This window comes from Scatophagus argus, chromosome 10 (assembly GCF_020382885.2).
Source record: "Scatophagus argus isolate fScaArg1 chromosome 10, fScaArg1.pri, whole genome shotgun sequence".
Lineage (NCBI taxonomy): Eukaryota > Metazoa > Chordata > Actinopteri > Scatophagidae > Scatophagus > Scatophagus argus.
The window spans coordinates 12,852,611-12,866,131 of NC_058502.1; the positions used below are offsets into that span (position 1 = coordinate 12,852,611).

Consider the following 13,521-nt stretch of genomic DNA (forward strand, 5'->3'; position numbering starts at 1 on the left):
TGCCCCTAGGTGTGAGTGTGAGAGTGTGTGGTTGTTTGTCTTTGTGTGTCAGCCCTGCGATTGACTGGCGACCAGTCCAGGGTGTACCCCGCCTCTCGCCCGTAGTCAGCTGGGATAGGCTCCAGCTCCCCCGCGACCCTGACGGATAAGCGGTATAGAAAATGGATGGATGGATTTAGCATTGCACTGTCAAAACCTGACACCTACATTACCCAAAATGCAATGCTGTCAGGTGTGTTGCGCCAGTAGTTCTCACTTCCCAAGCCTCAAAAAGAGATAAGGGACAGATTTCGGATCAAATAGGTTTATCTGCAGCCACACAGTAGCTACAGAACATGGCTACCACATGACAAGCTTCACCCTTGAAATGGTTAGGGTAAGATCTCAATGGAGTGCATCATGTAATGAAGTGAGTGAAGACTGCAGCTGGGCCTTTCCCCTGTAGAGACCTGGTAAGCTCACTTAGAGAGCTTACCAGTTTTTTTTTCCCATTTTGTAGTCTTCAGCCCCAGGTGGGTGCTACCTGAAATGACATCAACTGAGGCAACTTATCAGACTTTGTCCTGATCCCTCTGGAGCTACAAAAGGCTCTAACCTTTTCACGAGCTCTCCCCAAGGCCTGCAAACAGACTTTGATGTGTAAACTTTGAAATTGTTTTCCTTTAGTTGCTGGCTGCACACACACTGCATAAGCTTTAATCATTGATGGCAGACAATAAAGGTGGTTTCTACATATCACAGCAGGGGAAAACACAGGTGTGAATAACAGAATTGATGATAGCTGAATTAATATAACAAGATCAGTTTCAGGGTTCTGGTATTGTGCATGATGGCTCACTGTCACACAGACATGGCTTGAATAGAACAGAGCCATTATTGTTATCAGTAAAACCTATTCTTTCTATTACAAGTGAACATGTCTGCATGAAAAAAGGCCCATTTCTCCTCAGGATTAGAGGGGACAGATGGCTGTACTAAAATCTACTGACCTGCTGCATATTTAATGTTTGAAAAAAAAAAAAAAGTTTCACATCCAGGTTGTAATCAAGTCCTGTCACAAAACTTGTGTTTTTATTTACACAGATCTCTCAAAGGTGCTTATTTGTGAATGTTTTAGCTGACAATTTCATGGTCATGTTGGTGGTCTCATGTCACCACATTTTCCCAATATTCTTATTCTGAGACCAGGGCCTTTTGCTTGTTTTCTTTTGCAGAATAAGCCTATGCTTTATGTCAGTCCACAGGATGGACCTTTACCAGCCATAATCACTATCTAGTCCGAGCACTGACTTTGTCCAAGCGGTCAAACTGAGGCGTTGCTTGCATTCGTCACTGCAGCTCAGTATTCTGTAAAGCTGTGGTTCAATGCCACCATCTTGTGGATCAAAATGTTCAGGTACCGGAAGTCCCCCTTACTTGTGATTTAGCACCATCATCATGTCAAAATTGTATCTATTACTATGATTTCTGACTGAATGCCTGCAAAACTAATGGCATTCCTATCAGCCTCACTTATAATCTGTGTTTGGTGATAAGTAGCGAATTTTGGCATACTAATACACTAAACTAAGATGCTGCAAATGGTTAGCATAGCTTTAGTTTAGATAATGGAAGGGGGCATAGTGGTAAGACTGTAAAGAAGCCCAGCTCAAACACCATCACCATCATAACAGTTTATGTTTTAAATTTTTGTGTAAGAACAAGAGTTAATTTTGGATGCTTTCCAACAGCCAGATTTGATAAATGTACTTACTGCAGTCATTCCTGCAGGCATGTCTGTCAAAGCTAATATGACTAGTTGCAAGGATTTCAAGACATGTTTATGCAGGCAAACAAGATCATACCTGACAACGTGGATTTTGTGGAGACTCAGTTAGCATATTTGAGAAAATTAAATCCATTCCGTTTTAAAGAAGAGCATTCCTTAAAACATCTGAAGCAACTGTAAGAAAACTGACCAAATTGCTGTTGTACAGATTTATTTTGAAGCAGCATCACAATGCAAACAATGGTTCACCATTTCCAAATGAATGCACCACTACTTTCAAGGTCCCACTATATTATCAGCAGAGCAAAGCAAACATCGTTCTCAAAATGCAAAAAGAATGAAAAGATCTCTACTAAACATGAAGAAAGCCCCAAGGGGAAAAAAAAGCAACCCCCACCCCCCAAAAAAATGTTAATGTTTTCAAGAGCAGAAGTACAGTATTTACAGAACACAAGATTAAAAGCAGACTACTGTACAACTCTTTGCTACATTTACATTCTCACACATATAGGCTTAATTTCCAGAGAAAAATAAATACACATCTGATTTCTATTACACAAGCTTTTGTGTGCCTTAACCCTATTAAAATAATTTTGTAATCATAAAAATCTGGTACAGTATATATATATATAGATATGTATATTATATATATCTATATATATATAATATACATATACATTTCAATGCAGCTGTGTGTCTTGCAACACACACAAGCTGTTTTGCATTCTCTTTAAATCGGACCATTTCCATTCAGCGCCATACATTTGGTCTTTCTTTACATACAAGTTTGATGATGACGATGATGATGATGATGCATCCTTACAGCGCTTCTCATTTGAACTTGTTAACTGGGTTTCCAATGAGCTCCGGGCACTGCTCTTCGCCTTTCGCGATCCTGTCGCACTTTCTGAACAGGTCGTAGTTGATCTTGTCAGTTATGACGCTGTCCTGCTTATACTGCGGGTGCTTTGCAACGAATTCCCTCATCCACTTGGCCATGGTCATCAGTTCGCCTGAATCACATCAACAAATTTAGAGTTATGCTCAGAGCTTAAGATAAAGAGAAATTCTGCCCTTTCCTGATAAGAACATAAACTTTAATGCACATTTACCTGAGGCACGTTTCTTGATGAGTTTCAGGTAATTCAGAATGGTGCACCTGGTGTCCACATCAACTTCCATGTTTTCCAGATAGCAGTTAAGAATCGGAATAAGGCCTTGGAATACTCCCTCCTGGTGATTAAAAAGACAGAGGCAAACAGCAGTAATTGTTAGATGGTTTAAAACAACAGTCATGCCAGCAACTCTCTAAGGTTGTACTTAAGCAGCTGTGATTTGAACTAAATAATTAAAAGGCATTTACAGTGTTGTCAGAACGGACAAGATGGAACAGAACAACTGCACATTTTTCCACCTCGGGAGTTTTCAAGTTTATTTCAAGATAGTAAAGAAATACTGCTGGCCTTTTAGTCATGTAATTTAAAGTGAAATGGGAAATTTTATGGTAATCCATTCAACAAGTTCATGTAAAACTGCAAATGTCAACCCCTTGGTGGCGCCACAGAATAAGTGAAGAGATACAAGTTGGTAATATTCATCCGCTGGGGACCATGCCTGTCTTTATAAAATTTCACATCGAACCATCTAACAGGTCGTCAGTGCCATCCATTTATCTGCACTGCTAACATGGGTAAAAGATCAAGTCATTAAGTGTAAGACAATAATCACCTTTCCGTTGATGATGGTGTCAATGCTCATCAGCGTGTACTCCTCATTACCACCGTCAGCCTCCAAGCCATTCTGAGCAGAGGCAGTGCCATCAAGGACGGGGTTGCAGCCTGTTGGTGGGCAATACTGATGAATCAGCAACTCCTGTCTGAGGCATTCACTGAAAGTATCAACCTGAAGTTTCACTTCTTGGTTTACCAACCTTTGAAGATGTCCTTTCGGAAATAAAACATGCCCTCCTGGACAGCGTTCCTCTTTTGTGCAACCTTCATGTTTTCATCAACCTAATGAACGATAAGTGTATCACGGCACTGTGTGTGTAACATAGGTCCTACTTCATGAATTAAACATCACTTGACATTTTACAATGGACTAGAGCTGTAGCTGTCTTCACCTTTGACAAGGGGATCAAAAAGTCCAGCTTGTAGGACAAGATCACTCTGGTAAGCAGAACGACAAAGACCACGTATGCAGCGTTTTCAAAGTCAGTTAGCTGCACCTGAAAAATAAAATCAAAAAATAGAAGTATATCACTCTTAGGGCTTTTCTGTACATGAAGTAGATAAAAGCCTAAGTCATGGTGCTGTTGGTTATTACCTCCATGGGGCGGAACTCAACTCTCCAGCCGATATCAGAGTTTGGAGGCGGAGGTTTGAACCTCATCGTCTGCCAGTTGGTCGACTGCAGGTTCTGCGAGAACACAAGTCTGGTTAAACACAAGTCTGTTTAACTGTGTTTTGGCTCTCTTCATAGGAATTGCTTAATCGACGCAGAAAGGCTCACCTCGAAGTGATCAGACTCGTTCTCATCATCCAAGTGAATTTTCTCTTCAAAGACGGAGAGCGGATCTCGGATGAAGAGGTGAGCTATGTGTTGAGCCAGGAGCTTGTCAATTCCTGCGCACAAATTATTGTGATTACTCTTTAATCTACAAGCGTGTACTGGAGGATTTTAACTGTGAAGCTGAATATTTGCTTTTATTTAACACACTTCTTGCGGATTTGCATTTCACACATGTTGGTTTCTCCATTTTCAGATGCATACCTGCGTCGAGCAGCTGCTTGTTGATCTCCTCATCTATCGTCAAATCAATGTCGTTGTACTTCTCGCTGCAGCTAGACAGGTAGCTGTCGATTGAATCGTATCTTGACTTGAAGATCCTGTATTTGTTGTTTTTCAGTGGCTGCAAAGGAAAAACAAATCATACATGAAACTCAAACTACAAACCCAAAGCATCAGCATTTTTACAAGCAATTATAGCAATTATATAGCATCATCTAGTTATCTGTTTTTTGCATGGAGAATCTCTCACTGCAGAAGTTTACTTTCATTTGTGGTGACACGCTCAGTCATTCAGTTACTTTAAGTGGTAGACAGAAATAATATGAGACGTCAAACAAATCACGTTCCAAAAAAAAAAAAAAAAAAGATTTATTCTATTGATCAAAACATATTTCTTGCACGCGGAGGTTCTTCACCTTGAGCCCGCGTTCCTCCTGTGTCCTGTCATCCACCGAGGCGGAGATAACTCCCCAGCGGCAATCGTTATCTGACACATAGCCTCTGTAGAAGGGTGAGGCTGCACTCAGCGCCATCTGTAAAGAGCCAAAACAGTATTCAGCTGTGTTTTACAAAATTATACGAACAAAACAAAAGTCCTGCATCTCCGAAATAATATTTATTTAGATGTCATAAAAGTCAGGTTCAGTTTTGTTTTAGTCAACCTAGTCTTTTATATTTTACACATAACAATCTTGCACTTTACTACACAAATTCTGCATAGTCACCTCCAGCTCAAGGAGGGGTCACGTAATTATCAAAATGAAAAAAATTTAAAAAAAACTCACACGCCTTATCTACTCACCACTATAGGGCAGAATGTTGCCAGCTGGTCATAAAGGTATCTTGCCTCATCAATGCTACAAGCTTGGAATGTCACCTGCAGAAGCATCATAAAAAAAGAGGCTGAAGTGCATTTATAAATCACTTATTGGGATTGTAAAGCTCGAGCCAGACAAAGGCTAAAACAGCTGAGGTCAAACCATCTTTATCACGGCACTGTTTGAAAACAAAAAACAGTTTGTTCAGTACCTGCAGACAACAGTTGCCCATGCCAAAACCCATGGCGTCCATGTAGATATGATCAGGCAGAGCTGCCCTCGCTGCTTCACCATCGTCTTCAGGAAACTCCTCCACGAATGGAGATGGAGTGCACTTGTCTTTGAAGACTGAAACATGAAGAGGAATATAGTCTTATTCGTTTAGTTTGTTCCATTCAGTCTGAGAGGCAAAATGAAATGCACTTTTAATCATCAAAACTGTAATGCTAGTAGTTTTTTATTATTAAAAAGGAAGATCTGGGAGGGAAGCATGTTGGGGTGTGCGTTTGACTGATAGCAGCTGGCAGGCTGACTGAGTGCCAGTGTTACAGCGAAGAGAGTGAGAGACTAAGCAAACAAACTTGTGCTCAGGCCTACATTGGCAGACGGCGGCCCTGCCTTACTGCCGCCACAAAGAACCTTTATTAACCTGGCTTTGTTATCAGAGTCATTGCTGTTCTTCTTCTCTGAATTGCTAACAGCTGCCAGCTGCTATTCAAATCCCCGAGTGACTGTCTGCTCAGTCTCTGACAGAACGCTGCTGCCCTCTGTGAGGATTTGATGGGTTGCATCGAAATGAGGTCTTCATCTAAGCAGATGAAGAACTAACAGCATTCTGCTGAATTAGTGCAAAACTCGAAACCAAAAAAATATAAAATATAACTTTCTCTCTTTTAGGTTCTGTTTTTTTCTTGAAGACTGGACAAGTAATTTATAGAGCAGATATGTATGCAGGCAAAAAAGAAAAGAAAAGAAAAGAAAAAATAAAGCAATAAAGCAAATTTAATTTCAGTTGGACTCACTCGGTACGTTAATCACGACTTTCTCTCCTCTTCTGTGACGTATGTTTCTGGTAAGGGTGCTGAAAAAGCAAATCCACACACACACGCAATCATGTAAACACCCAAAAACACACACTTTATTGTAGAAAAGCATCCAAATATATGCAATGAAAGGATTATGCAGGTCTCTACAAAATCTTCCAGCACCTACGGTAAAATTTAGCCATAAATAGACTGACTGATTTCTGAGGCTGACACCAACATTTGGAGATTTAAGAACTTCTGGAGATTTGGCTGATAGCAATTTTGTTTCCTTTTTCTGAACGATCACAAACATAGCACAGACTGTGGTCTCTTCAATTATTTGTAATTTAATTTGTATTACAAGTTCTTGCTCATCGTGACCAAAGGAGATAATAATCCTGCAATTAAGCAGTAAACTGAAGTATTGTCTAATTAAAGAAAAAAAAAAAACACATCAGTGGGGCAGCCACACATTCACACCACGTTTTAACCATGAAGCCTACCTGAATCTTGGATGTCTGTTGATGGCTTCATCTGGGAAAAACAATGACTTGGACACTCCCTTTTCGACTGGGGTCGGCCGGTACTCCGGTTTGGTGAAACCTGAACAACCCAACCTAAACAAAGCACACACAAAACACACACAGCTATTACAGGGCAGCAATAAAAAAATTATTGTGATAAATAGTTATTCTCACAAATTGCCAGAAAACTAAGAAACGCAATTACCGTTATTTCCAGACTATAAGTCGCTACTTTTTTCACATGCTTTGAACCCTGCAGCTTAAACAATGTTGCGGGTAATTTATGGATTTTGCCTCAAGACGTAAGTGACATTGAAAGCGACAATGAAAGAGAGACTGACAACATGGACACCTGCAGCTTACAGGCAATTGCGGCCTATGTATGTACTAGTGTTTTTTTCTTTTCAAGTTTTTTTCTTTTTTTAAATCACTGGTGACATTTGTTGCCAATTAATTTCTGATCAATTGACTGGTAATCAGCTGATTGCCTAATAGCTGAAGCTCTAAAATATTACGATGTCAATTACAACATCGCACATTTCTGTTGCTTGTGCTGTCAAATGCAATCAAACATTATTTCAAAAACTTAAGAGCACCTTATGGCCAAGATTTTAAATTTAGAAAATCAATGAAATTGGTAAATGAAATATTGTGCATGCAACATATCAAACCATGGACGTGATTTGTTTCTGTTTTCTTCTAATCGACAGACGAGTATTAAAAAGAGGGTTAAAACACTCAGCAACGTACATTGGAAATGAGGTGATGGTGCACAGGGTTTCATTCTGGTTGAGGACCGATGAGGCCTCTCGTCGCCTCTTCCCCATGTTGCCCTCCACAGTGTTGAACTCCGACATGGTCCCGCCGTACGGCTGCCCTGGCGTGCCTTCAATCATGTAGCTGCCGTACTCTGGCCTCCAAAGCGTGGGGTGGCTGCAAACGCACAAAAAGGGTTATGAAAACGTCCTGCTTTTACAGGTCAGCAAGGAAGAAGAGTACCATGGAAAACGCCCTGGTCTCAGTATCATGATGGCCTTTCTGATTCATTAAACTGACGACTCTCCCCTTCATTGTATGCCAGCCAGAATCTTGGCAAGGCAAAATTAACGAGACGTATTTGTGCTCCAGAGCGTGCTCTTTGGTGTGTGCAACAGAGGGGCAGTAATGAGGAATGCATCGACTCTACTATTCCCACTGACACTGGTATTTCCCCTGGGTGAAGTTGGCTCCACAGATTTAGACCGACGTCATGGGCAGCAGTCAAACATAACACTCATGAGCTTGTACAAACACATTTACAACGCCTGCAGAGAATTCCTCGTCCCAAAGAAATGTTACTACAGTTTAGGCTTGCAAACGGCATTCGCAAGAACAGCTCTTGATTGTTATCACTCACAGATGTCCAGAGGCAAAAGGTCTTCACTTCGCCTCTACAGGTTGGAGCTTTTAGGTATTAATCTATAGCACTTTCCTAAAAGGTTCAACATCTTATAAAAACAAGACTTGTTTGTTTCTACCATCTCACATGTGATGCTAAAAAAAGAGAGAATTGGATTCACATTTTTGTTTCACTTAGGGTTGAAGTAGGGAAGTAGTAAATTTAGAAATACTAAATTAATTAATACCAAAATTGATCATACTGCCCATAACAACCAAGAACTACTAGTGAAGTCGCTGTTACACTTCTTGACACCAAGTAGCCAGTACTAGTCTTTCACAACCGCCTACTCCTGCCGTGATCGCATTCCAGTCGAAGATCTTAAGTAACCACTGTTGGACTATATGCAAACAGAAACAGGACTTGTATGTCAATAATCTCATGTAATATGAATGATGAATGAATTGGGACTTTGATAGTCAAAGCGTCAGCAGCACATAAGCTTGCATGCAAATTCAGTGTATGGCAAACACGGTGAGACGGATCTGTTTGACTACAGGGTAACCAGACTTGCCTCTGCTGTACTGCAATCTACTACTGAGTGTGTTAAGTTTGACTGCTGGGTGAACTCTTGTCGGCCCTAGGCCTGCTAGAGATCCGAGTAGATCTCCAGGCAACCAGCTAAAACAGAGAGAGCTTAAAAAAAAAAAATAGACCACAATATACAATATACAATGTACAAATAGAGATGAGGAGTGTGATGCCTACACTGATGCCTGCGACTAAATGCCAGACCTGTTATGATCCACTAACATTAGGCCCAATATAAGATTTATTCATGTTATAATGGGCCTAATTTTAATGGATCGTAACATGGCTGGCATGGCATTAAAAGGCAGAAACTCAGGTCCAAAATGAAACCAAACGTTTCTATGGATGTTAGTTTCTAAGCCAAGACAAATGCCAAAATTTAGCCTTCAGAGTAGAAAAGCTGAATGCCTTTTGCTACATCGTGTCTAATGCAAATGAGATAACAAACCGAAGCAGTTGTTGATCACTTGCAGCCCGTAAAGATTTATGAAGAGGAGCTGGGAGTCAGCCGCAATATACTGTTAATATACTGTTATCAGTCAATAATAAACAAAATCAATCAGCCAGCCACGAGACGTCCTTGAGAACAGAACAGCCATAAACGTGCACAAAAACAGATGCACACAGATGACCAAATGCATCATCTCTAGGGCGTCTTGACCAATGCGTTACACAATAGCAAATGTATCAAATTTTTCTGATACATTAGTCCATTAAGAGTTTTGCGCACTATTACAGGTCTGTTTACGATGAAGCAGAGTGGAGCTCTGCTAATGCATCCCAGTTTGTTTTGATTTCGAGTGGATGTAGGAGAGTGCTCAAAGTAACTGAGGCGATGGACCAAGTGCTGCATAACAGTAAAAACATTAAAATATGGGGGAAAAAACAAAAAAACGCTAAGGTCACTTATGCTACATGTCCCAAATATTAATACTTAATTAACATTTAATACTAAATTTTCACGCCATGTCATCCAGACACTAAACAAATGATGAAGTCACAGTAACTATAGAACACTTTGGATTAGATTTTTAGACTTAATTCTGATATGCTGCCAAAGTCTACTGGTATTCATCACATTTAATATTTGATCAATAAAATTTATTTCACTTTTATCGGGCCAACAACTAAACTGATTTCCATATGTCCTTCTTTATGGCTCAGTGTCAGATCTCCAGCATTCCTCTCTTGCTTTATTTGCACAAACATTGTTGCTTTTGCTCTATTATTTTCTTATATCCCTCATAACTCTCCATTATGAGAACCTGTTTCTCTTAAGTGAAGTAGCTGAAATGCGACTGGTTCTTTCTGCACAGAAGAAGAGTAACATGACGCCCCAAAGGTCCCTTTTGAATGGGAAAGCATGCACAGTGCCTGAAGCAGGAAGGTTGGTATGAAGTCCCAATTCATCATCTGTGATTGATGTTTTTGGTTTTGTCAGGACGACTCACGCAAAGAAGGAACGGCTATGTTGAACCAGTGATATAACACCCCCCTCAGAGGTCTTACAAGCCAAAATAAAATAAGCATTTGGGTGTGTAGTGGCTTTAGTGATGATAATACAAGTACCTGTGGAAGCAATGCATGTCAATCAACCTTTCACATAGAGTTTTGTCTTGCCTCTACCAGGATTAATCTGAATCACCATCAGCTCCCTGTGACCCAAAGCAAACACTTAACAACAGCACTGCAAGTATTGGAATTTGAGGTGTGGCATTTACTTTGTCATCGAAATGTCATTCAAAAATCATACAAAAATTTGTGATTATCTATGATTATCTATGGAAAAGAAGGCTTTAACTTGGACGACAACTCTCCACAAAATAAATATGTACTTAAGGGGAGGGAAACAAAGTTGAAGTCAAACAAAGAAACTCATCAAAATAAACCTACTCAGTCTAAATACATCTAGATCTTTCCATGTCTGGAATATTCAGCTGAATATTGTTCTGTATGTATTGCTGATGTTCTTTGGAGAGCTTACTCACTTGGGGTTTATCTTTTCCCCCTGGTCTTGGAGAGTTTGCAGAACATCTCCGCCGTTCAGGACCAGTCGAACCTTTTCATCCTTGTCATCCAATTCCACCAACATGTACTCAACCTCAAAGTAAAAAGAAAAAAAACAACAAAAAAACGAATAAATAAATAAACAGGACACATTATCAATCCAGTCAAAACACTGTATTGCAGACTTTTCTAAAATCTAAACCAGGTTTTGCACCAATGCCAGCACAAAGAGACATTTTCAAGATCAGACAGGGACGCCATCACATCAGTTCCAATTCATCAGTTATGTTACCTTGACTTTGACTCTGGTACCCTGTAATCCCCTGTCTGAAAGAGGGATTTATCTATAACAACAGCATTCCACATCGTTCGAAGTGAAAACACTTTGGTCAAGCTGTAGCACACTGAAGTTTTGTGGACTGGCGGTGGGCAAAAACTAGAAACGCAAACCGGTGTGAAGATCTGAATGAAAGAAAACCGGCAACAGCCAAGTCAACATATCTTCAAATATCATGCAGGCTTTAAGCTCAAGTTTACACTAAGCGTCAAGAGTCTGTGGTAGTGCTGCCTGGATTGTCATTATTATTACACAGTTTCTACTAAACTGAGGACATGGAGTACTCAACATGTACAAGCAGCTGTTTAACATACACTTTTAGTTGGTGAATAACTATTAATAATTGTGTTAGATAACTTTTAAAAACTCTGACGTTTTGTTCTTTAGACTCAGCCACATACTTGTATAAATCTTCAGACTTACTGCTAAGAGGACAATCTGACTCTACTGCAATTAGAGTTAACCAACTCGCTGCAAAGGTTTAATTAAATGTAACTGATCCACATAAAACCAGTAACAACAGGTTTGACTAGTGCTTATCTCGTCAGTGTACTTGCATACATCACGAACTGCTCTTTGCTGGTAAACTGAAATGGCAGCAATTTACACAAAAAATGTGAAAGTGAAAGTGAGAATAATAAAAAAAACACTACTGCATGATACACAAGCATCATGACTGACTGCAAACATTTTCCACATTGTGGTTGATTCTTACCTCATCGCCCCATTTCAATACATCTTTCTGGCGTTCCTTCACCTTGTTGTAGATATTGAGAAACTGAATGATGCCATGCTTTCTAATATGGTCGGCATATTTCTTCGTTTCTTCCCAATTCAGCGGAGACCCCTGTGAGAGCAAACCCATCGCACAGACAGACTGGAGGTGTAAAGTGGCGGCTGGTGTCTTGCTGGCTGCCTCTATGAACTTCCACGCCGACCGTTAGCTAACTAGCTAGTTTATCTAACTTGCACGGAGCTAGCATGAACTCCCGCTCCAAACAAACAGTAAAACCAAGGATCCTTACTAAGGTGCTGTCAGAGAGTTCACAGGCTAAATGCAAAGTCTGTCGGTGCTATTAAGCAGCGTGCCCTGTCGGTAACCTTAACTGGGCATCCAGAGGAAGCAGGCCTCTGCTCATCACTTGCTAATGTCTGGTTAGCCCGGTAAAACACACCAGAAAGCTGATATGGATGCTCCCCCGAAAAAAAAAGCTGACGAGTTAATCAGTGCTCGCTTTCCTAAGCTCGATCATGAACCGAGCCTGTTAACGTGCAGGTCTGTGATGGAATGACAGCAAAGTGAACCACTTGGTAAGTCGTTGTTGCCAAACCAATCTGGATCATGCAGTCGGGCAGTGTTGTACATATTAACGCCCTCCTGGCTTTACGCACGTGATGTCGTCGGGCGGAGCGGACGGCGGAGTGGCGTCACTATGACTCAGCATTCTTCGCCTTTCGGCTCCTCCCACTGAACTGTCGATCAGAGGTATGCAACATTCAAGTGCTGTCGAAAGTAGCAATTTCTGGATGGCAGAGGGAGAAATCGCCGGAAATGTGACAAAAACATGAGCTGTAAACTGATATACACAGTAATACACAGTAATACTTTATGCCTACTTTCCCCATATACCAATGATTCCTGGTGTACTAATCACTATACTGTCCTTTAAATGGAAATATATCACAGAATCCCACTGTAAATTGAAGAAAAACAATTTTATATCTCCTTCTTTTCCCCTTTAAATTTCTTTGTGCAGTTTTGTTTTGCTCTTCAATTTCCTATTTAAATCTAGATCTTGTGTTTAAACCTTCAATTTTATAATTTTTTATCAATTTGAGTTTTTAATACTATCCATCACAGGATATAAATTTTCACTCTATGTTTTCAAATTGCCATTTCACAGTATTCATTAGTAATGTCAATATCCTATTTCCTTTTTCCGTTTTTGCTGTCCTGTTTAACATTTAATTATAGCCTGACTCCTGACTCCTGAAGAGTTTTCTCTTTCAATTTTTAATTTTCCCTTTTTTTTTTTAAAAAAAGTGGAGTTGTTATACAACATAAGTCAGTTTACCTATGTTAGCTGTTCATAGTTCAGTTTATTTAAACCTCCTTCTTTCCTTTTTAAAATCTATTTATTTATTTTTCTTTTTCTAAACTGAATTGTCACTGGTTAACCATTTTGTGAAAGACAAAATGAAAACTGTTGCTGACCACAGTATGACAGCACAAAATTGTGACAGAAAAAAGCAGCACAAAGGTATTTATTTACTTGATATCTT

At 40.0% G+C, this 13,521-nt stretch overlaps 1 protein-coding gene across 1 annotated transcript; it reads right to left on the bottom strand.

Annotated features, from left to right (window-relative positions):
* Window positions 1-1,962: 1,962 nt before the first annotated feature.
* Window positions 1,963-12,631, bottom strand: gclc (glutamate-cysteine ligase, catalytic subunit). Its single transcript, XM_046402957.1, has 16 exons — window positions 11,954-12,631; window positions 10,883-10,995; window positions 7,676-7,858; window positions 6,905-7,018; window positions 6,399-6,457; window positions 5,588-5,724; window positions 5,361-5,435; window positions 4,975-5,091; window positions 4,541-4,679; window positions 4,280-4,392; window positions 4,094-4,186; window positions 3,891-3,995; window positions 3,699-3,780; window positions 3,497-3,606; window positions 2,881-3,001; window positions 1,963-2,781 (listed from the first exon to the last, which is right to left on the bottom strand). Exons 1-16 carry the CDS (start codon window positions 12,101-12,103, stop codon window positions 2,600-2,602), a joined length of 1,893 nt encoding a protein of 630 aa, XP_046258913.1. The 5' UTR covers window positions 12,104-12,631; the 3' UTR covers window positions 1,963-2,599.
* Between the last annotated feature and the right edge of the window lie 890 nt (window positions 12,632-13,521).

What these genes read in the sequence shown, in the direction of transcription:
- gclc (XM_046402957.1), bottom strand. Translation starts at nt 12,103, where the DNA reads ATGGGTTTGCTCTCACAGGGGTCTCCGCTGAATTGGGAAGAAACGAAG. An exon ending in TATTGAAATGGGGCGATGAG is followed by an intron (nt 10,996 to 11,953) that starts GTAAGAATCAAC and finishes TTTTACTTTGAG; the next exon opens with GTTGAGTACATGTTGGTGGA. An exon ending in ACACCATCATCAACGGAAAG is followed by an intron (nt 3,002 to 3,496) that starts GTGATTATTGTC and finishes TTTAATCACCAG; the next exon opens with GAGGGAGTATTCCAAGGCCT.